The sequence below is a fragment of the Cyanistes caeruleus genome, chromosome 2 (assembly GCF_971803275.1).
Source record: "Cyanistes caeruleus chromosome 2, bCyaCae1.hap1.1, whole genome shotgun sequence".
In the NCBI taxonomy this organism is placed as follows: domain Eukaryota; kingdom Metazoa; phylum Chordata; class Aves; order Passeriformes; family Paridae; genus Cyanistes; species Cyanistes caeruleus.
In genome coordinates this window covers 18,916,841-18,941,977 of record NC_141702.1, presented here as the reverse complement: position 1 = coordinate 18,941,977, position 25,137 = coordinate 18,916,841, and the positions used below count along the sequence as shown (strand labels likewise).

The window sequence follows — 25,137 nt, the reverse complement described above, 5'->3', positions numbered from 1 at the left end:
CCATAGTGATGTAGCAGCTTTTTTTCTGTTACCATCTGAATCTAATACTTGAAACTGAGAAATAAAAGAAGGGTTTGCAGATCACTACACTGAGTGTGTACATATATGAGCAGAAAACTCCAAATGAGCAAAAAACCCCTCCATTGCTTTGGAGATTTGAAAGATAATACTTTGAACACTGTTTTGCCAAAATGATATTCATTGTATGCATGCATGCTTGGAATAACTTAATGAAAAAAGAAAATTATTATTTTTTCCTAGGAAAAATGTTAGAGGTTATTTAGAAAACATTTACAGTATCCGGCACAGTAACATTTTCTGCGAGCAAATGCCTTTATTTCCGTGAGTGAAAATTTCAAATGATGCAGAGAAATAACCTTCTCTAGTCCATGAACATTGACATTTAAAGCTGTGAATACTCTCAAAACCAAATTTGTAATATAAACCAAAGTTTAACTAATTTGGCTTTAGACAAAGGGCTTCCTAGAAATTGGTGCTGTTTGATGCTCTCTTGATGCTTATGCAAGCTATTAGCATCATACAACAATAAATCTATACAGCTGTTAATGCTGTACAGTTGAAAAAGTTAACAGGAAAATTAGCCAGACTGTAAGTCTGTAAAGTATTGTGAAAATGGACTGCAAAGACAGGATCATTTCAGCATTGACTATTTTTCCGAGATACTCCTTAACCTTGCGATGAGAAAACAAATGTAATAGATAAGACTGGCACAAGAAACTGTGAAAATGATTTATAGACTTTGGATCCTGATTATATCTTTATACTCTTTAAACTCTTTAAGTTTCCTATTTGACCTCAGACAAACTCAGGAACCTCTGGAGAATGTGCCTATCAAGAAATCGCTGTGGTCTGAAGAACAAAAAAGCCTATTATTTAAAAGCAGTGAGAATAACTCAGAGCTCAGTATCTCCTGAAACATCACCCCTCAGCACGAACAGGACAAGGACAAGGGGATTTGCCTGAGCTGAGCCAGATGGCGGCTGGGCAGAGAGAGAAGCGGGAAGAAGTGGTGATTCCAGCCAAGGCCTTGCAGGGAGCCCTGGAAGGCGCGTGCAGAGGGAAGCCAGGCACATGCCTGGCAGCCTCCCAGGACAAGCGCGAGCCAGCGAGCGGTGCCAAGGAGCAGTGAATGGGGACCACGGAAAAAGCCAATAAATCAGCACGGCCGTGATCAAGCACATCACAGTGTCAAGCCTGCCTACTGCCAGTGCAACGCCTGGCCATGGCAAACACTGAGCATAGAGCATGGTCTTGTTAGCGTGAAGAATCAAGGACTGAATCACCTTGCTGTGACTTCCAGTTTTCATCTCCCCGTTGAAAATACATGGCTATTTCTTCTAATCAGATCTCAAAGGCAGATATTTCCAGAACGGTTCATTCAATTTGCCAGTAGAGAGAAGAGAGACCTCAGAGCGAGGAAGGACTGGCAGGACAAGGACTGGGCATGGCCCAGCCATGAGATGGGCAGGCACAGCTTGGCAGGAGCCAGGGCTCTGCTCATCCCCCTTTCAGGATCAGCATATGGGAGGGGGCAAGGCAAGGTGGGGATCACTGCAATGAAGGAGGACGAAGGGAAAAACCAGGCACAGCTATAGGGTTTGTTACCTCTGAAGCAGCTTTCATTCTGGAAAAAGTTACAAAGACTACTTCTTTTGCAGGCAGCAGTGATTTTTTCCTTTCTAGCTTTCTTAATTCTACTCGCATTTTTATGTCTCGTGAGCACCTTGCAAACACATCTCTTTATATTCCAAATAAATTAATCTCTCTCACTTCTTTGGCATTGACAAGGCAAAGTTTGTAGGCACCTCTTATTTGAATAAACATTGGTAAAAGCAGACACATTGAGGCACACAACCCCTTCTTCAGGGCCACAAATCAGGGTGAAATTAGAAAGAGAGAAAAACCACCTGAGAGAGGTATTCTAAGTAGCATATACATTGCAAATCTTGAAACAATGGCTGTTTAGTACTCAGGACTATTAGAATTACAGATGTAATCAATATGTGCCTGAAAAGTCACCTTATTTTTCCAAACAAATTAAAAAATATATTTTTGTTATAAACCTTGCTTTGTTTACAAGCCCACATTACTGCAGATATGAACACAATAATTCAGTTGCTAAAGAATAGTTAAATTTACCTCATCAGACACCACTTTGTCTAAAGTAGCTCAAAAAAATCAAATAATGAAATCCAGCTATAAAATACTCTTAACTGCTTCACAGTAGTTGGGCTACACAAGTTAGGTGGGTTTTGCAGATCTTTAAATTATTAGACCTAAAAAAGTCCTAAGCAACCTATCACGTAACTTATTAATAGAACAAGGTGTTAAATATCTGGCCAAAATAATTTGTAATTCAAAATAAATAGATGCAGAAACCAGATTGCATTTTAAAACTACAATAAAAGGAATAAAAAATCCCTGGCATAATGACCTACACTTTATTCCTGTATTATCACTTAGGTTTATCACTTCTATTATTTTCTTCTGTGTGCCACATTAAAGTTCTGTAAAGGTATATTTTGATATTTTAATTAATATGGTAATTGCTTGGATTTAAAATTCACGCTAAAGGTAATCATATTCAGGAAATAATCTCACACTATCACATCTTTATAGTCATCTTTTGTGCTCAGAGTACAAAGCACTAAAAACAGTAATGTAATAAATGTAATAAATGTTAAAAAGACTGCAATAAATATTTAAAATATGTAATAAATATTAAATGTAATAAATATGTGATAAATATTAAAAATACTTTCAGAATGAAAATTGAAAGAAAAAGAGTGCAGAAGTGATTTTTAAATACCTACATCTCTTTCTTATTTCCAAAGTCACTATCAAGAATTAAACAGAAGGAAAGGAAATACTTATAGGGAAAAAAAAATCCAAATGAAACACCTTGAGAGGAAGATTTTATCAAATAAACATGGCATAGGATTGTCTTTTTTATTATTAATCTTATAGGACAAAAATTTACAGTAAAATTCAGTCCCATTTTCACAGCACTATATTTAGGATTATGTCTTATGTATCTTTGTAGCTTTTGTTGGGGAGAACTTTTATCATATATGCCAATTGTTCCTTTTCTAATAGTATCATCACATCTTTGGGGAAGTACTTACTAACCCATTAGCTGAGTATAATCTATGTTCTGAATATTTAAACAGCATGTTTGCCCTTTAGATTATTTGAAAGAGAATGAACAAACATATATGTTCCATATTTATCAAAGAGCTTTCCCTGCTCAGGGACAAGAAGTAGCAGCCTTAAACCATTAGGAAAAAGATATAAATGTATGTTGTGGTAATGATATAAAATATTGGAACAAGATACTTAAGGAGATTATGGAATCCACACTGAAGACTTTTAAAATAAGGCCAGACAAGTATCTGTTTCCAGATTGTCGTCCCTAGATGATCTTATTGTAGAATATTAAGGATATATTCCTCAAGACCCCATCACTTTGGGTTCATCTGATTATTTATTAATTAATTATCTTTCATTATTCCTTTCCACAGATAGTTTTACCAGCAACTTTACACAGAGTCCACTGTGTTAAATGTGCATAACTGCTGACATAATTATGCAAAAACAGGAACTTGTACTATAAAAAAATAAAATAAATAGCAACACTTCAAAAATACTGGAAATGGAGTCGAGGTAAATCAGCTTAATATAACAAACTGTATCACCTTATGTTAGTTGAGGTTTCTGTCTATTAATTCCCCCTAAATATGTATATGTGTACGCAAACTACATCATGACTAATAATAGCTTATAAAGAACAAAAGTAGTATGTTAATATGAAAGTTAAAAGAAAATGCATAGCTAGGATTAGGTAAACAGATTTAAATAATAACATTAATAATTGTGTATCCCACTGTTAAATACTGGGAGAGTACACTTTTTGTCCCTGATATATACAACTCATAAGCTGAGATCTCCAAAATATGACAGATATTTGGAAGCAAAGCAATGTATACACATCTGGAAATGGACTCCATTCAAAGCTAGATCTTGGGATCCAAACTCATGACCTCCCAAGCGGGGTATTTGTGACATTTCAGGTGGGAGTCAGCTGTCAAGCCCAGGCACACAGAGGCACAGAGCAGTTGTCTAAGCCCAGGCATACAGAGGCACAGAGCAGTTGTCTAAGCCCAGGCATACAGAGGCAGCCCTCCTTGCATTTCACGTGTTCTGTCTGCCTTCTGGCTGCTGCTCTGAAAAAATGTAAGCTTCCTGCCGCTTTCTGCTGCCTTTGCCAGACCCAAACATATGTCTTGCAGATTTACCAGTGTCTAAACTGGTACTAAGCAGCGACTTTTCATCAGCTGACTCCCTCCCCTCATGCCCAGTCACAGGTGATAAGTTAGGTGACAAAAGAGATATATGGCTCAGCATGTTCAAGTAGCTAAAATTGCCAATTTTTCTTCAGAATTCACCCTAGCACAAATAGGCTTCAAGATCTGATTCAAAGTTCTTATTCCCTTGGCAGAAATTTCCAAAGGAAAAGCTATTTTGACTACATCAGCAGCTAAGAATTCTGCTCTAGAGATTTAAGGAGGAACCTGCCAGCTGCAGTAAATACTTGGGGGGTTTTGTCCCTCATACATGCAACAGGCCTCCTGAATCTAACTACATTTAGTTTCTGTTAACAGCAACAATCAGCAAAAAAGTGTTTGTTCTGCTGTTCAGGTATTTTTTAAAAAGCAACTACCAGTTGAATTCTGCTTCACTGGAGTAGAAGAAATTGCTGTGAAACAAATCTTTCCCTGAAATGTGGTCCACAGTGTTTACTTCTGAGAACTCTGCTGAGCATTGAGAACAGCATTTGGCTGAGTTAACACAACCGGTAGCAAAATATCTTTGATAACTTGAGGCCACAGAGACCTCAAATGCAGAAACATCGACATAGTACTGTCAATACAATTCAAAATTGAAATTAGGGCACTTGGGAATTTGTTTGCCAAGAATAACTTTTGTCTTGTCAGCAGTTTTTCTCCAAAGCTAATGTCATAAAACAGACCCTGTAGAGTCAGAACATATTTTTATGCAAAGATGTATAAATGCCAAATCTCTTGTAAACTGAAAATCTCAAAGAGATTAAATTTATTTCTGTGCCTGCCACTGGCTTCATGTGCTCCCATTTTCCCTCCTGGCAAGCTCTCTGTTTGGGAGAGAAGAGCTCTAAAAAGCAGTGAGCTCTGATGCAGGCAGTGGGGAATTACCTGCCCCCCATTCCCCAGCAGCTGCAGGTGCTGCCATGGCCCATGGGCAGGCAATGAGCTGTGACTCTGCCAGGCTCCATTTCCACACTTCCCAGCTAGAGATGAGACTCAAGCCATGAGTTTGAATCTCAGTTTCATACTGAATAATGTTGGTGTTCCAAAAGTTTGAGCTTAAGCTGATAGGCAGAGAGGCTTAACTGCCACATAGTGGAAAAGTGTATTCAGAAAGTGTTTAATATTGATTTATGTTCTTCAGTAATAACAGAGATCAACAGGAAAAAAAGAGCACAAGAAAAAAGGACAAATGTTGCCACTTGCAACATATGAGGCTTGTGGCATGGGAAAGAATATTATTTTGGAAACAATAATTCAATAAATGGGCCTCAGTATTCCAAATTCTACACAGAAATTAAATGTTGCTATTATCATGCAAGTACCATCTACTCTACCAGTTGCCATCAATATGGTGCAGTAATAATTTCTAGAGTAAAAGGAGGAGAAAGGCATTAAGAAAAAACATTACATATTTGTATACTTTTTATAATTAACACTTTTGTTTTACATAGAAGCTCTTCTTTCAAAAGACATCTATTGCACTCTAAAAGGAGCATGTATGATTTTGTACCCCTATGAAGTGTCATTTTATTTCATATATACTCAGTGTCTACTAATAACCATTAGAGGTTTATAGTAACAAGGAAACTGCTACATATAGAACACTTGTAATACACTGGTAGCTTTCAGGAGTTTAAAAATTTATATTCAGCCCTCAATTTATACACTGCGAAACTCATTGGTTTACTACTGTTATTTGGTAGTCAAACTGTGAAACACTGCAGTTTCTTTTTTCTAAACATTATCACAATGAATGTAGAACAATGCTTTCTGATCAGAGTCATAAAATTGTTACGGCTAGAAAAGACGTTTAGGATTTTCAAGTCTAAACATCAACCTAGCAGCACTATCATGTTCATCACTAAACCATGACCTCAAAGCGCCATATCCAGTCATTTCTTGAATGCTTCCAGGAAGAATGACTCCACTGCTTCCCTGGGCAGCCTGATTTGATTCTTTACCACCCTTTCCATGAAAAAAATTTTCATTTTATCCAATTCATAATATCCAATCTAAACCTCTCCTGGTACAACTTGAGGCCAATTCCTTTTGTCCTGTCACTTGTTACCTGGGAGAAGAGACAACTCCCCAACTCACTACAACCTCCTCCCAGGGTAGTGGTAGAGAGAAATTAAGGTCTCCACTGAGTCTCCTTTTCTCCAGACTAAACAACCCCAGCTCACTCAGCTGCTCCTCACAGGATTTGTGCTCCAGCCCCTCCACTGGCTTCTCTGCCCTTCTCTGGACTCACGCCAGCAAGTCAATGTCTCTCCCACAGTGAATATAAAACAAAATATAGTTGACCTTAATGGAATCAATGCAACTGGTTTTTTTCATGTTTAGGACTGCATTATTCATTCTTTTTCAGTGGAAATTATTCTTCATTATACAGGAAAACAAGTATGATTTTAATTAATCTTTCTGGAGGATATTACTGAAACATCTACATTGCAAATGATGAACTTCCTTACTTTTTAAAAATCCGTATATGGCAATGATTAACACAAATGATAGCAAGGTTTTTATTTAAAAACTGTTCTTGTTTCAAAATATAACAAAACTGGGTTGAACTTGCAGAGGCTAATTCAGCTTTAGTTATGCTGCATAAAACAAAGTAACTGCTACAGTCAAAAGAACTGAGATATAAAAACCTGCAGAAATGAAAGCAGAATCTATCTCTAAGCAATACACATGAGTTTTCAACATTTTCCACAATAATTCTCCATTGTCAAAGCTAGGTAACAATGTATAGAGACACCAGGAATGCAAATCACAACTGAAAGACAAACATAGAAATGAGGAATTTGACACAGAGATCAACTGTGTTTTTTTCACATGCAGATGATTATGGGGCTCTCTGCCCAACCCAGGGAGTGCAGACATGCAGAGCATGCAGGTAGGATGTATGGGTCAAGGCGTGCACTTTTCCTCTGCAGGGGAACCACGGAGATGACAGCACAGAAGAGAAAAGGCACTTACAGTTGTTCTAGAGAGGCAAGTCCTTTAAATGCTTGCCTGTCAATTGACTGGATTTCATTCTTGTACAAATAGCTGAAACAAGAAACAATCAGTAATATTAGTACACAAACAAGAGCTACATGAAGGTGGAAAAGAAGAATTAAGTTGACACGTGAAGACAGTTTTTCAACTACATATTAGGAAAAAAAATACAAATCAAAAACTAAAAACATAAAAATATTCTGTCCTTGAGATTTCATCCCAAATGACTAGTAGGAAAGACAAAAGCCTGGGGCCTTGAAGGCCCTGAGGCTGATACCCAAATGGACTTGGGCTTCCCAGTGCTCTTGGTATTACTTACTGGATTTTTGTCCCTTGTTTTCTTGATTGGTTGGCCAAATGTCAAAATAAATTCAACTCAATGGGACAGAATTGCATTAAAAGTGTCTTTACCAGAACATACCAGGGATGCCACTGGCCTCTTGTTTTCTTTAAAATATCTCATCTGAATACTGGTACAAATATTCTAATTAGGATAGAGTGAGTCTTTTACTGGACTTGGAGAACAAAGAAAAGTGAGAAATTTCTGTAACTCCGCCTGTGTCACCTTTGTAATATTAACAAAAAAAATACAAGTTAGAATATTGGTATCACATCCATAAAGCAGCACTCTATATTTGTTTTATCACTGTGTAGAAGATGGACATTAGGTCCCATTGGTACTCTAAAATATAAACAATATAAACATGCGGAGTATCAGTATGATCACGTCTGTTGTCTAGACCTTTTTTATGGAATTAAAATAAATCAGGAAGGATCAGTGTATGTGGTCATGTTCATCATGCTCTTAGCAGCAAGGATGGTTTAGTGAGAGGGTACTGGAGAAAAAAATCACAGTTTAGCTGATGACTACAGTTTCTGCATGGAGGCAGCCAATGAAAATACTTCGGGGGCTCAGTGTCAGTCACTCTTTTTGTGTTAGAATAGGCACAGGTTTGCAGTTAAGAACTTTTTCACAATTATTTAACAAATGATTTGAAACTCAGTTAATCAGGCATGGGTTTCTATGAAAAGGGGATGAAGAGACTTTGTACCACAAATGACTTTATTAGCAGGCATCTTATTAGTAGTGGTTTTGGGTTTTCCATTATTAAAGTTTTCAGTAACTTACTGGAAATATTGCAAACTCCTTTTGGTGCAACAGAAAAAATACTGGCTCTGCTGGAGATGGTGGTAGCTTTTACAGTGATGTGCCAATGGGCAACATTTCACAATAGGCCCTAACAAGGAAAGAAGTTGTAGGTATTTGATAATCAGCTAATGACAACTTTGGTGAGCAATAAGGAGTAGTATCCTTCCTTTGAGAATAAATTAACTTTTACAATGCACTGCTTGCTGAGAATCCGACACATTAATATACAGAGATTCCTGAATATCTGATTTATTCTGATTTATTCTGATTTATTCTGATTTATTCAGATGCATAAATTCAGATCTGACAGAGATATGTATCTGAATAAAAAAGCAAAGCTCTTCCAAGAACAGGCAACATGGAAGTAAAAATTTCTGAGGTTTTTAAAATATTCAAAACCAGGAAAAAACTACTGTCGTGCAAAATTACTATAAAAACGTCAAAAATAATTTGCTAACTGTGATTTTATATGTGGAACTGGTTTTTATTCTATTTGAAAAAAAACATTTCATGAGTATTAAAATATGTGTTTTGGCTCAGATTTACTAATTCATTTGAGGATCACAGTCACTACAATTTTCTCTCTTTAATTTTCTTGTTTGATATTCAATTCCTATCTTATTTTCCTGTGAGAATTTTAAACATACCTTTTCACTCCTTAGAAAATTTTGAGGATTGAACAGCTGAAGTGTTATTTATCTTTTTTAATACACTTAATTCCACTTGGCAGTGTGGAAATCCCTTTTATTTCTGAGTACTAAACTTCTGGTCAGACCAGAGAACTAAAGTAGGCTTAGACAGATTGGATAACCACCCTCAGTTAATTATGTCTTGTGGGCATTTCAACAATTTTATTCAAAAAATATTAATCAGATTTTTTAAAATGTTTTCCACAATAATTTATATAACTTTTATTCACTCTCTGCAGACAAAAGAATGCAGAGAGTGAAAATCAGAGGTGAGTTAGACTAGGATAATGACTGAAGGATTGCAGGCCACACTTCATGGAAGGGAGCAGCCTTTAGGAGTTCTTACCAAGCCACTGCAGTGAGCCTTTATTTGGGATTCAGCTTTAAACCAGAGCTTTTTCCATTCTGACCAGAAAACCCTCAGCTGCAGGAAACTCAACAATCCTCAGTCATATCCTCCTCAACCATATCCTCCCTTCACAGAGAAACCCCAGCAACTTCAGGGCTACCTCATGTTCTATGACAAATGCATTAACCAGACTTCCATTTAATTACGTAGCTGTTTCACTGATGATATTAACAGAAAGAAAAATATGTAATTATTTGCCTAATGGAGAGAGACATGACAATATATAGTACAAATAAGTATCACTCAAAAAATATTTGTCCCTCTAAAATGGTACTGTGTACATACAGTGTTATAGAAGTAAAACCTTGTAAACACTGCTAAATTTTAACAAACATTCTCAAAATTTACCTCAGTTACATTATCAGAAAACAAATTTAGTACAACTAGGGAAAAAATAATTTATCATTTAATTTACCTAAAAGCTCTCTTACCGAACTGAATATTAGAATTTTATAGGAGATGAACAAACAGTGGATTAAGAAGAAAAAGGGATGTATTCTATTAAGACATTAAATTATTTTTGGATAATTACTAATACCTATTGCTATAAATGTTAAACAAGCAAACAAACAAACAAACAAACAAACATTCTTTTCCAGAAACCCAAGCAAGGCTCCGAGAGATCATACACTTAATAAATTAGCAAATAGGTGATCAGTTACCAGAAAATTTGGGAGAAAATTTAATTTAAAAGCCTGCTAGATTGCCTATGAGGATATTATTGGGGGGTTCATTTTTTTTTTTTTTTTTGGGGGCCATCTTAAAAATCATGTAATTCAAGGAAAGTAAGATCCAGATATATTTGTTTGGAACTAGAGGGGGAAAAAATCAAAAACTAACAGGCATTGTAGAGTTAAATCTCATGAGTAAATAAACACCCAAAGACAGGTTTACAAAGAAACATGAAGGATACAGTGGAACTAGCAACATGAATTGCAAAAAAAAGAGATCTGGAATCACTGGAGTTGCCCAGAGGACAAAGTAGCATGACCAGGACAGCAAAAGTGGCAGAAGGCACAGAAAGAAATGAGACCTAATCTCATTCTGAAAGGGTGAGGTCAGAAATTCCGCATTCTGGCCAACCTCTAACACGTCATCTGCCACTACTACTCCATTCAACAGACAGAAAACAAAACTTGCATGTTCCCTGTTAGTATTTGTGGAACTGACACACCTCATACAGTCTTAATTATCATTTACCACATGCTTATGGTAATACTTTTATGTCTGTTTCCTCATCTATGCATTTCATACCAAGCAAACACACAATGTTGTTGACAAAGTTAATTTCATTCCCCAGTTTTATTTCTTTCACTTCCTTCATGTTATCTTCTAGTTCACTGCTCTGTAAATGTCTAATACTTGTTCTCTTTATCTGGAAAGTTCTTTTTAATAGTTAACCTATATTATATATTTTGCCGTATCTCCTCCTGAATTCTTTGTTTTTTAACTTACCTTCATTTTTTCCACTTCTGATTCCAAATCTTCTAGTATTCTACATGTTGAAATGGTAATAATGTGTTTACCTTCAATTCCCAACTATCTTCTCTCTTAAAGAATAAACTGTTGATTTTTAGGCTCAGGAAGAATTAGCCTATCAAGTTTCTACCAATTTGCCTGCACCAACATTATAAGGTTAGGAAGCTTACTAAAGAGCCTTATTGCCAAGACTAAGGTATATGGAGTGAAGACAGATGGACAGAAAAGCAGAGAAGCAGAAAAAAAAGAAACAAAGGACCTTCAGAGTGTCACAACAAAACAACAATTACATTTCTTTCTTTCCAACCTTTAGTATATTAATACAAAACCAAATTATTATCACAAACAGCACAAAAAATAACACAAAATGGTTTTTATAATTTCCAGAATTTCAGTTACACAAAGAACAAGATAATAACAAATCCTAAAAAACAGTTTAAAAATCATGTGCACAATTTTCTTTTTATGATGTAAAGAACAACTTTTAAGTGATGAATACCTTCAATGCAGAGAAAATTGAGAAAATATTATTCTTTGTCAAAATGTGTTCTTCAGACAGTTCTGGTAACATATACTCCTCATAAAACTCTAAGCTCTACTTCAGAAAGGAAAAGTACAACAAAGCATTTGAAAATCCTGATTTAGATCCTGCTGAATAAAATTTTGTTTGAAAGCAAAAAAGCTGATCTTCAGCAGTCATACAAGAATGGATCTTAACATCTATCTCTCAGAGACTGGCTTTTTAAAAAAAAAAATTATGCTGATTTATACTTTATTTATATTAAAAGATGTAACTGCGAATATTTTTACCTGGTTTTATATATGCATGTTTACTAGTTGTTATAGATTTTATATTTATATATACTCACATTTTACTAAGTCAGGACCACTGAGAAATTACAGGTTTTTTAAAATTCATCAGGGAATTATACATTTCCTGAACCATATGCAATCCAGTACAAGTTGTCGTAAGAAAAGAAGTCATAACACCAACAAGTCTAGTCATAAACTAGATTAATGATCTAGTTTTATGAAACATGACAGTACAAGTTAGGTTTGCAAATATCCACAGGACCAGATGATACTAAACCTAAATTTTTCCAGGTGATTTGACCTTAATATAGTACATTCTGAGCAGTATTTCTAACTTTTGTACAATCTCTCCCCCCAGTTTCTACTTCAGTGGATCGTATTAGAAAGAAATTTTGTTTTGTTCCTTTCATTTCACAGAATACAGTTAGCATTCAGTTACTCAGCTGAAACTTTCACTGCTGAATGGTATTGGTTTTTTACATTTAAGTCTTCTGTTTTGATAACATGACCAGTACAAGAAATTTTGTAACTTTAAGGCTATACAATTTAAACATTTGTCACAATCACTGAAACAGGTAAAAAAAACCCTTAAAGTTTACGTTTGAAAAACAAAGGATAGCTTAAAGAGCTCTCTGCAGTTGAATAAATTACCATACTAAACTTTATATTTAAATTTTCCATAAAACAACAGGCAAATAAGATCTTCCTCTTAACAATATAGATACTGACAACCATTACCACAAGTAAACAAAAACAAATCAGAGTTCAGCTATCCTTTTTAGCTCTTTCATCAAACTGAACACATAGCTGAGCTTTATTTCAGGTTTACTACAGCTGGGCAAAGGCAGGCATGTGAAAACAAATAAGTATTAAGAATCAAGAAAAATCTTTGTACAGCTGCTGACTGTGGAAAGAAGTTTAGCAAACTTCATGTAGTAAAACCTTGTGTCCTACACTACCAGAATCATCATGCAAACATTTCTTGTAAGAAATACAATCATTGACTTTAATCATTCGTTGCCAATGGGCTGTTCAATAATCTTTTCCCTCCTACTGTGTATAGGTTAAACAATTCCATTACTGAAATACAATATACATAAATATGAGAGCAGGAAATATAATCAAGCACAATCTGGAAAAATAGGTAATGTGCCTGCACAAATTGATATGATTTTCTTCCTGCTCCCACCTCCTCAGAGCTCTTCTGGCTGTATTCTTGGAAACTGCATGGAAAATTCAGCTTCTAAATTGTTTCCAAAGCAATAAAATCTCAATGTGACCTTTTCTTTCTGCATGTCATTCAAGTAACCATCAATCAATACTCCAAGACAATGGAGTGAAACTTTTCTAAATGACGCTCCATAGGATCGATTCCAGAAACTGGAGCTGAGAATCCATGACAACTTACTGTGCAGCTTTAGTCTACTATACAGACAAAAATAATATTGTTGATGCCTTTAGTTTATTCATATAATTAATACCCTTGGTATGTTTGTTAAGAGAGAAGTTAGGCTTAAAATATAAGGTGACTGAAGACCTAGAGCTAACAGCAAATCATGTGCATACTTTGGTATTTTGGGTTTGATTGAATTTTTCACTTATGAATTCAGTGAAAAATTTTGGGATAATTAATAAGCTCAGGTAAGTTACAAGCTTCTGCAGACACAACCTTTGGACTAGCTACTTTTAAACCACTTTTCAAAGGACAAAAAGTACCTCTGTGAAGATTTCAGTGAACCATTGAAGAGGTGGTTTCCTACCCCTTTCAACATATCCCTTTTTAAATTATAAGTTGCATATAATAACAGCAATTAGTAAGTCCTTTAAAACATATTGCCTACAGACAGCAGTTTCTTATTAGTAACTACTTAGAGAAACACAGTTGCCCCACCCCATAAATTCACTTCACAGATTTATCTGTGCAGTTTATCTCCTGATATAGTGAATCAGATAGCAATCACCATCTCAGATTAGAAAACTTTCCCACTGAAGAAGATCTTACACAGTGATGAAGAAAGTGACATTCATTTAACTTACAGATATTTCAGATTTTCAAGATCTTCAAATGCCCCACTAGGAATTCTTTTGATTTGATTGTTGTTAAGAAGCCTACAAAAAAAAATAAACAATGACTTATTTTAACATAAAGGAACACTAGGGAAAAGAAAGTGTAAAAGCAGGGGCAATATAATATTAAATAGAAAATGCTTTTCCTCTTAATTGTAACTGTTAGAGAAAGAAAGGTTATGTGCTTACAGCTGCTCAACCACTATCTTGCAGGTGAAAACCTGAAAAAATTAGACAGAATTAAAAAAAAAAAAACAAAAAAACCCAAACACATAGAAATAGTAGCAAAGATAAACAAACAAAAGCACAAACCTAACCAAAAACCAAAAAGACCCACCCAGAAGTGGAATAATGTAGTTTCTTGCAGGTATCTGAGATGTAGGTGAAGGGGGAAAAAGAACCTTTCACATCAAGTCTACACATCAGTTTGAAACTGATAAAAACAAGGATTTGTCACTAGCAGGTGCATTAAAGTGGCTTTTCCCAGATGTTTTTTAGCAATATTTTGTGTACTGGGCCCTTTACATCATACAGGAACATCTGTATGTACAGATTTGCACTCATCCCTCATACACTGGCTTTACAAAGAGAAGTGAATTCAAACTTAGTGTTGCCTGTCTTTATTTGGGACTTGCAGGTATCAGATCAGTGATTAGGACAGTTAGAACTTGAGCTGGATATCTGGGAGAAATTGTAATTCAAAACCGCAAACAGAGGTATGATCGAAGGAGACTGGAAATAGGGACAGCTAGGAATATCTTGGCAACACAGATTTGGACAAGATACTTGACAGGGAAAGTCCTATCATTTCTTCTGGTGTGAATATAGAGTACAAGATGTGTCAGCGTATTTGTCATGGTGTGCCTGCTGATAAATAGTGATCCAAAGTTCACTGATATCACTACTGTATTCCAGTTCATATACTACTTGTGTTCTGGGAAACAGTCACATTCATAAGTTATGTACACTTAAAAGTAAAAAGAACTGTCTATGTTAATTCCTCTTCATGCCAGCTAATATATTAAAGAAGAGAAACATGCATGCCTTTGTTTTAAAAGTGATGCCTGAAGGAATGATAGAGGAGATACAAAGTTAAAATGTATATGTAATAATACCCATACTAATTGTATTATTGGTAGCAAAAGATCTTTTAGAAAGACTTTTCTTCACAATTGTATATGATAACAAAAATCTCCATGAAAGGCAGCTCAGGAGGAACAAAACCATTTGACTCCTGCCAGTCCTGATAAGCACATTAGAACAGGAAAGTTCAGAGTATGTCAGAATTTGTCAAACATTTTGTAACACATTTGCACATCTGAGCCTTTGAACAGCTTTCTTGTAACTCCATGGTTTATTATGTGATATTCCACTAAAGCAATTTAGCACTATGTCAAAAAAATCATACAATAATGGTCTGCATTTTTAATGAAATTCAATGAAAGAATATTAATAAAATACAACTATGCAAATCATTTTATTTTTATTTTGATAGACGTACACCTGTTTTTGCCTTCAAATATTTTGGTCTTAACGCCCCTTCTCCCACCTGAGTAAATGCTACAGCTCAAATTTATGAAGCTACTTACCTGTGAAAAGTGAGCAAATATGACACATTACCAAATTGATCACATTAAGTCAAAAGGGAAAGGGTCTTAAGGTTGAAAAAGAACTTACAGTGTGTTCAGGTTTTTAAGCCGTCTAAACTCTCCAGGCTGGATTTCTTTAATCCTATTAAATCTTAGGTCTCTGTAGAATTAAAAAAAAAAAATAAAATAAAAATCATTATATTAAAGAGTCTGTTTATTTTTTCATATGAAAAACTGAATTAAGTACAAGTCTTTTGTGATGACTGACTAGCCTCTGTCCATAAACCACAGCTTTTGACCAAAGCAAAAGAAATCCAAATGCTGTTTGACAAGTTTAGGCAGAGGATTCACCAAATCCAGCCTCAGCTGTCAGCTGGAGGCTGTATCTAAGTTAAGAGCTGGTCATGAAGTATGTTCTCTTCCACAGTGAAGCAACTTGTAATGGGTTGTTCAGTATTTCACTAAAATGAATTGTGTCTGTACTATAAAAGCTGTTTGTAAGTAATACTGCAGGACTAAAATGCTTATTTATAAACAAACAGATATAGAAACATTTACATCAGATAAAAAAAAACTAAGTTGTCTTGCTTTTAAGACATGTAAACCCAGCTGCCTGAAGCTAGACATTTCCTTATTTAATTTTACTTGCTCTTAATTTTTTATATGTTTCTACCACCTTCAATTCCCTGCTAGCTCTATAGCTCAATGAGAAGTTCTCCAAGAAGAAGGAAGCCTACTTCTCAAGTAAAGTTCTGCAGAGAGAGCAGGGACAGGGAACAAGGTGGAAGTGGAGCAGGGATGTGGGGAAACACCTTGGCTGTGCCAGTCTCACCCCTCTCCTGCTGAGAGCGGGCAGCAGAGCTTCCCACCTCTGCCACCTCCTGTTCTCCCCTGACTCTATGTCTGGCTACTGTATTCCAGCAGCTCCAAATCGGTTTATCAACTGGTTAGAACCAGCAATAAACCCATGTAAAAGAACCCAGACCAACCAGGAAATAATTTTCTGCCTGATAAGCAAAATGGACAGGCTTCCTGGGAGAGCACTCAGGTGAGGGGAGGACTACAGGACCAGGGGAAAGAAAGCAGGATGATAAATCTGTCCTCCTCCCTAGCTGTGCTGGACATCCCCCTTACACAACACTCAGAGAATTGAGGATTTCCAGATTTAGAAGCACAAATTTTCACAGCTCTAACTTGTTCTTCACAAAAACACCTTCTTTAGTTCTACTTTAACAGTATTATGTTTTGCTCATCACTCAGATGTTTTGTGTCATACATATATGTTCCTGACGAAAAGGAGATGCTGCCTCTGAACCTCAGGTGCCAAGATATTCTAAACAACCATGGAATGTCATAACCTGCACTGAGAAGGAACAGCAGATCCCCCTGCAAGAATCATTGGACATGACATACCATTTGCTTTCTTGCTTTTTCTAGATTATCTGATAGTTTATTGTGTTCCAAAGCAGCATTTCAGTTTTGATTCAAATAGTCAAAAGTGCAAAAGCTTCAATATTCATGAATGAAATATTGTAACCTGAGTACTTTTCAAAAGCTTCAAACAACCATTACAACCACCAGTATTCAGCTCCTAAAAACCTCTTCTTTTAGACATAAAATATTATACATTTATCCATATGAAAAGCAAGTCTATTCCCTACAGTGGCACAAAGGCAATAAATAAAAAATTAACTTTCATGAATGCAAGCAAGGAGCCAGCCCTCTGGGTCAGCAACCAAGTGAACCCCCTTTTGATGTGTGCAATCTACTCTGCAGTAACTCATGAGAATAACTGGGGATTAGGAACACCAAGCAAAGTAATTTATATTATTTTACTATTGCTGCATGTAGTACCATATATAATTGAATTTATCTCAACTCCTAACACTATTGCCCTTCTCATATGAAGTTGTTAAAGCTAAAAAACACATCAAGTTTGAAATTCTACCTATTCATTTTCATTCTACATAAAGTTATGAGAAAAAAGAGCTGAAATAAGACACAGCACACATGCTTTCTCTAGAGCACTGTATATTTTGTATCTGTAGGCAAAATGATAAAGAATATGTATGTTTTGTTCAAAGTCAGTACTACAATTACATTAAAATGGCAGGGGGAAAGCCAATAATCTTACTAAATGTAGGATTATAATTTTGGTCCATTCTTTCAAAGAGTATTTCCTTCTTCAAAGGAAGCAACATTTCACAGTGTTCCCTCCAAGTACTTTCATTAATTTTCAACACAAAATCCCCCCCAAAATAGAGTTAAGCAGCTCACAAACCAAGAAGATAAACCATAACCTCTGAAGATTTATAAAGAAGAAATCTGTCAGACTGTCATAATTTCCATGTATAACAAGATAATAAACAAGTGGATAAAGGAAATAGAATTTACATTGCATGCATTAGTTTAAGGGGTTGGTAGATGCCATTCACATAAATAATAGAGGAAATCTCTGTAAACCAAGTGTTCAGTATGTGATTCAGTAGAAGAAAATAAAAAAAGCAAAAAACTTTATTCCTACTGTCATACCATCAGAGAAAAAAAATAAACAAAAACTGCCAAAAAACAAACAAAAACCCCAAAAAACCCCAAACCAAAACAAAAAAAAACCCAAAAACAACCCCCAACATTTCATATTAACAGAAGCATCATTTCTCAGGATTGAAATGTCATCCCCCCATAGCACAGACCCCATATCCAGGTTATGATAACAGAATGATTTCAGGAAACAGAAGAGCTCAGAGCAAAAGGCCAACAGCAATTGGAAGCATCGCCTTGGAGAGTGAATGGCAGGAATGAGGACTCTGTTAAAACTGAAAGATGAGTATGGGTAGCACAAGCAGATAAGCAGGCCATTATGGAGCAGATCTTCAAAGGCATTTTGTGCTGCTGAAATAATGTGTGGTCAATCAGCATGATGAGGTTCCTTGACCCTTATTTTCTGACTAGTTCGGGCCCAACCGTGCCACATGACTGTCACTCACAAAAGCTTGTTCCCTGCCCATTCAATTCTCCTTCACCTTTGTCACTGCTCCCCATTTCACTCTTACAAACTGACACATCCTGGCTGGATGCTGTGCTTTGGGGCAGAGCGAGTCTGACTCCCCACTGACCAGTCTGAGTGCACCAGGAGGTTAAAAAGCCAACTGAGGGAAGCCACTCTTGTCGACTGCTGTTTTCCCCCCTCCTAATGTCCAAACAGTAAATGAAACAATCAGTTAAAGAGATGCAAACACCTCTGATGATGCCATTGAATTTGAGGGTATATAACAATTTGGCGTAACAATCCAAAGCTAAATGTCATGCATTTGTTTTTTAAAATAAAAATCTAATACATCTAATTCAGATCATCTCATTAAGTGCTTCAAAGCGAAAACATTTACTTCTTAAAACTATAGCTAGAAAACATAATTCAAGTTGAAAAATCCTCAAAATCTTCAGCCACACAGGCTTTCACAGAAGCTAAGCCCATCATTCTGCAGCATGTCTTGCATGAATAACACAAACAAATCATGTCCATGATAGCCAGCAGACTGAATACTGTCAGGGTTCTTTTCCTGGCTCCACTCAGGAGCTCTGCTCCGTGCTAATCCGTGGAGCACGACCAGGAAATGTTCGGCAGAGCACGAGGCTGCATGGGCCAGGAACGTGCCAGGGAGCAGGCGGTCAATTTAGCAACTGGATGCCCTTGAGATTCACATTCCAGCACCTCGGAATGGCCGTGGTCCCACAGCCCTGCAAACAGCCAGGCAGGGTGTGCACACTCTTGCTCTGCAGGATTCCTACGTGCCACTACCTGAACGGGGCTGTGGGAAGGTCTGAAAGAGCCAGATGTATGGCATATAAGTAAATTCAATATTTGTATATGTTTCCTTTTCTGTCACAAAGCAAATGAGAAATGAGCTGCAGACACTTTTTGTCTGGATTAAAATGAATCCTGTTCCTAATAAATTCTTTATTTGAACTAACTGCATCCATTTGTCTTGCCTCTTTACACAGGCCATTTTTAACTATTTCCAATTTAGCACTGAAAATTAACTTTTGACAATATTTTTATCTAATCAAACAGAGTGAAAATTTCTCAGTATATAAAAAAATTAAAAAGCCACATCCTGGCACTACAGGACATTCTTTAAAGCTTGCACTGACAGTGTGCAAAAATAAAAGAGGGTTTCTCTGGTAAAACATCCTGATATGGTATGGCAGCATTGGACCATATGAATTCATTGTAAGTTTGCAAAATAACACCTTATAAAAACTAAAGACCTTCATAAATATTTGCAATATGACAGTCACACATATGACAGGGTACACAGCAAACAGTACAACATTGACCTTAAACATCAAGCAACTTACAAGAATTAATTAAAGAAGGTTTTGTTTGAAATACAGGAATATATGAGAGAAGGGATTGTTTTTACTTAGATAAACCATGTACTGACCATAAAACTATAAATTTTTAAATAAAATGTCTGAAGTGCAGTATTCCTTTATTATTTTTTTTTCTATTTGTTGCAAAACAACATACCTGGTGGAAAGGTAAGAATTTTTATTTCATTACTTTTATAAAAGGTTAGACTTCACGTATTTTAATAATATTATTTCAGATCCCTTTTTGCATATGCTTGAATTTTAAAGATTCTGTTGCTTCATCAAATTCAGAAAAATCATTAACTGTTCTAAGTCAAATGGATTTAATGTAGGGTTGTTAAGAACATATTCTGTGCTCTCATCATGCACCTCAAAAGGCAGCCACCTTTGGATCAGATTGTGGATACTCAACACCAAAAGTGATCACTCCCAGTCATCACTCCACCAATGATAACCTATTGATCTCAAATAATAATCACTCATTAGTCAGCAGTTATTACAAAAAGTATCATCCTAAGCAGGACAAATGTGAAAATTCCTTGTAAAGAACTGCTGGAGCAGCAGTGGGAAAGACACCAGGGCTTCTCTGCTTGATCCACCCCAGACATGTGCTTCTCATCTCTGCCTGAGGGCTAGACATCCTGTGACTTATTAGGGCTTGGAGGATGTCCCCAAGATCCCTCCATTGCTAGAGAGAGTACATTAAAAATGGCTTTCATTTTTTCAATTTTAATCTGTGTCAGAAAAAAAAGTGTCATGACACAATACTAAGATTATTAATAAAAAAATTAAACCCAAAATTTAATGTGTTATGCTACTGCTTCTTCTGTAGGCATCTTTCTCTCTATAGATACGTATAATTAGCCAATTCTAACACGGATATAGAAACACTGTATTAAGTGATGATGTAATTAAAAACATTTATCTTGGGAGATATTGTATGCATGCAAAGCAAAACATCAGGGCATTCACAAAAAAAATTGCTCAGTGTGTCACAGAAATGAGACAATTAAAGAGATTTCAAATCTAGTATCACAACTACAAGTAGTCTTGGTTATCCACTTCCATCTTCCTAGTTATAAGATAGAAATCAAAGCAAAAATATAACTCATTTTATTTAAGACATTTGCTTGGGTGTGACAATAAGATTTATAAAATGTAGTATAAGGACAGAGTTTAGAACTTTAGCTGCTAGAATCACCAACACAGCTGTAAAATCTTAGACTAAAGTAAAGGGGATAACTTGGTTTGCTTTGGATACATTTTCCTATTATTAAAAAATGTTTGAGAAGAGAATTGTATATGCAAAAGGAAGATTTTAAGCACAATGTGTAATTTCATCTTTTGTTTATACCTCTCCCAGTACTAAAAAAGATAAATAGACAAAAATAGACTTTTGATCCTATTTCCTTCTCACATTAAATAATAAATTTGTTATTGTTTCACTGCTAAGGCTGAGGAGAACATACAGCTGGTCTAACCAAGCATTCATTAGTTGTACTGATGCCAACTAATTCTGTAACATGAATCTATGTCTTATTTAGTACTTTTTGGTTAGACCTACTATTTTGTATCACTGGACTTCCCAACTTCAGAAGATCCCTTGAATAATTTGTTCATCTCCAAGCATCTGTTTTTCTAGTCCAAAAATGAAAACATCATCTTACTTTGCTTAATTACAATAAATGCACACAACATTAAAACCTAAACACCAAATAGCACTTAGACTTGTTATATTTGTTCTAGGGACTGTTGACAATATTGCTCCTAGGCATCATAGATTAAAGATCACATTCATGCTAAGGAACACTACATGGAGAGTAAGTAAAACAAAATAATTCTAAAAAAACCCGAAATCCTAGGAGTGTCACCAAAACCAGTATGTATAAATATAGAATAAAGCAAATATATCAAATTTACTACTGGCAAACTAGGACAATGTATTTAAACTCAAATTTCAAAGAACTGCATTTTTCTTTAGCTTGTCATATTGAAAGCATCTCATGTCATACTTTAAATTGAAAATATTTGTGTATCTGTTAGCTTTGGGCAAGACAAAGGAAATTTGGATGAAATCAACTTAGTCATATGTTGTAGTCATATGCAGTCACTATTTCAAATGCCATGCTGATGCATTAATGACTTTTATTATCAGACATCATTTAAAAGCAAAATACTAAAGCATTTACCATTGAAATAAAATCCTGATTTTTATTAGCAGTGAAGGTAAGTATCTCATTATCTTGTTAAAAGGGGTAACCAGTACTTCAGCATTGATTTAAGACATGAATTAACTTAAATTTTAGAATTATTTCCTCAGACAAGCAAAATCACCACAGCAGCAAAATGGAAAAATCTGAAAGAGCACTACTGTACTTCAAAAATGGACAGGTTCTCAAGTGTCCAACCTCTGCTGCAAAGGTAGATGATTTTAAAAGGTTGAGTGAAAACAATTTAAAGTTAAACCTCTTCCTCTATAAGTGACCGTAAAGTGTACGTACACTAATACAATCTTCATTACTTTAATCCGACAAATTAAAAGCAGGTGGGGCAGAAATAATGCAAGCTACTTAAAAATTATGGATTTATCATTGTCATAACTTTCTGATATTGATGGATATAAACAGTCTGAAAAAGATGCTTATGTGAAATACAGTGTACTTGTTCATCTGTAAGGCTAGTTATGAAATGCAACAAGAAGTAACAAAATGGAAAATCAGTTCCTTCAGCTGTGTGATACATACTCAATCTGGAAAAAGGTGTAAACTAGCTAATCTCATTTTCCTTAAAAAAAAAATCCAGAAGGTAGCATTTTAATAGATAAACATTTGATTTGTAGATCTAGTAGATTAAATAGGTTAAATCAATTAATTTAGGTTAAAGAATTGCCATCATGTGTTTAGCACTTTTCTGATGTGTTCATAAGGTAGGAATTGTCATAACTGGATGATTTTTCCATTGCTAAATCCACAAGAACATATTTTTTTTTTCTAACCATTTCAGATTAATTACTATCCAGCAGAAACAAACTATACCTTAAACACCAAACTGCTGTTTCTCAATGCAGAACAAAAGATCTGCAAATGCCAGCAAGACTACATTGCTTATGTCTACTTTATTCTTATTCTTTTTTTATTCAAGGTCATCCCAGCAGGAAATGAAAAACAGCCATCAGCATAGTAAAAACATTCAAACAGAGCAGAGCATGAAAATTGCACAAAAGAGGTTATATAATCAAGTCAGTGGAGTAACTAGATGATGTCAATGGCACTTTAATACTGCTTTAACTACTGCCCTGTAAAAAAATGTGTCACTTTGTTGAACAAACAAAGACACAGCCACCACTTAAAAAAAAATAAAACCAAACCCTACTTGCAGCTATAGCACTACTTACAGTAATCATCTCTGCTAGCAGTGTAACACTTGCTAGAATACTAGAGGGACCAAGATTTTTTTTTTTTTTTTTTTTTTTTTTTTTTTTTTGGCTCTTTTTCAGATTTAGTCCTAGAACTTCTTTTGCAAACAAAATTATATCATTCCTCTTTCTTGGCAATTCATTTTCTGGATTAATCTTCCCCAGTCTAACTATTACATACAATATGTAAATTTTCTCAAATTTACATTGAGATATTTTTATTTTTACATTAGCATGCAACACATTAAAAAAGCCACTCCATTTTGAGATGGGAAATTAAAACATTATTCTTACATGGTATGGGGGTATCAACAATACCTAGTATATTGTAATTTCAGTAACAAAAGTAAATGGTAGGACCACAAAAATATTGAAAGCTGTAGAACAGAATGCACAACATTTATCAGTACTCACCTTGATCATAAACCCATGCTTCAGAAAATATAAGTAATGAAGTCTAGATGATATATCAACTATCTAATTAAAATAATATCTGATTTGTACAAATATGCAAGATTTGTTGACAGGAACTTTGAGTTCACATGTCTTAAAAACTCTATTTTACCAGCTACAACTGTGGTGAATGCAGAACATATGATATATCCTTCTAAAAGAGCTAAGGATTTGTTTTAACTAACGATTATTTTGCCATTACAGTTGAAAGGAAAACATATAAATGTTAATTCAGTGAAATGCAATACAGTATTGTCTTACTAAGTCTTTAGATCCCTTTGCTGCCCCTGTCGTCAATATTTTTAACCAGCCATTAAAAATGCCATTAAAAGGACTCAAGTGGGATTTGCTGGTCCAAAGTTTTAGGTCTGTATGCTTAATTGTCAAAAATTATACATGGAAATTTTACCCAGGTGTGTGATTGTGGTTTTTCATCTCATCCACTTTCAAGTTCCTCCAAAATTCATACACTACAGAAATTATTTTGAAATTAGAAATTTTATTTTAGAATGGTTTCTAATCTCATGCTATCTTAAATAAAAACAACAACAACAAAAAAAAAAAACAACAACAAAACAAACCCAAACTCCCACAACCAAAACCCCTCCTTTTAAAAGCATGGACAAAGAATTCAAAGAGATGCAATTGCTGTTTCTGCAGTCTGAGAAATTACAAGAAAAGGCAAAATCTGTCTTTATTTCTCTCAGGGGGATCGATTGCTAAAACCAAACAATGAAAAGGCTGTTGACAGCACAGCCATATGTTTCATTACTGATTATTTTTCACAGAAATAACCTTGGGAAAGGGCTGATTTTTTGTCCTGTGTTTGTGCTAAGCCCAATAAAATAGAACATGACAGTTGTGTTTGTGCACTGTACTAACACAAATCTGAGATAGTGAAGGTCTTGGATCGAAATAATGGTTGGCACAGTCTGCATAAAGAGCTATGATACACTGAAATATTTTAGAGGACTAGTGACAGTTGGAGATGCAACCTTTTCTTGATTTCCTTTTTAATATTTAAAAATATAAAATTTCAACTGGACTTCTGAATAAAAACCAAATTTGTCCTCTATAGTAGGCTAAAGAAGACACCAAAATAGGAAGCTGACTAGTTTATGGCTTAGCATGAACTGCTGAAACAAATGCACTAGTTTTGTTTGCTTTTAAAGTTAGCAGTCCTGTGAGTTACTACTGTGAAAAGCCCACAGAAATTCTGCTGTTATGCCACAGTCATAAATTAGTCTTATTTTCCTCCCATGTACCATTCTGTAAAATAAATACTGTTTCTGCACTTCTCTGTGTCACAGGGATGCTTAATTCTAAACTCCA

At 35.3% G+C, this 25,137-nt stretch overlaps 1 protein-coding gene across 4 annotated transcripts in view; it reads right to left on the bottom strand.

The window, feature by feature from the left end:
• Positions 1 to 25,137, bottom strand: part of PXDN (peroxidasin) — an 82,491-nt gene that overhangs the window by 41,031 nt on the left and 16,323 nt on the right. For 2 of the 4 annotated variants that reach the window (XM_086875950.1, XM_086875952.1), the window contains exons 2-4: positions 15,652 to 15,723; positions 13,945 to 14,016; positions 7,347 to 7,418 (exon numbers count right to left, since the gene is read on the bottom strand). In XM_086875950.1, coding sequence (XP_086732076.1) covers positions 7,347 to 7,418; positions 13,945 to 14,016; positions 15,652 to 15,723 — 216 coding nt within the window. The remainder of the gene's footprint in view (positions 1 to 7,346; positions 7,419 to 13,944; positions 14,017 to 15,651; positions 15,724 to 25,137) is intronic. The other 2 variants (XM_086875951.1, XM_086875953.1) reach the window with 1 other exon arrangement.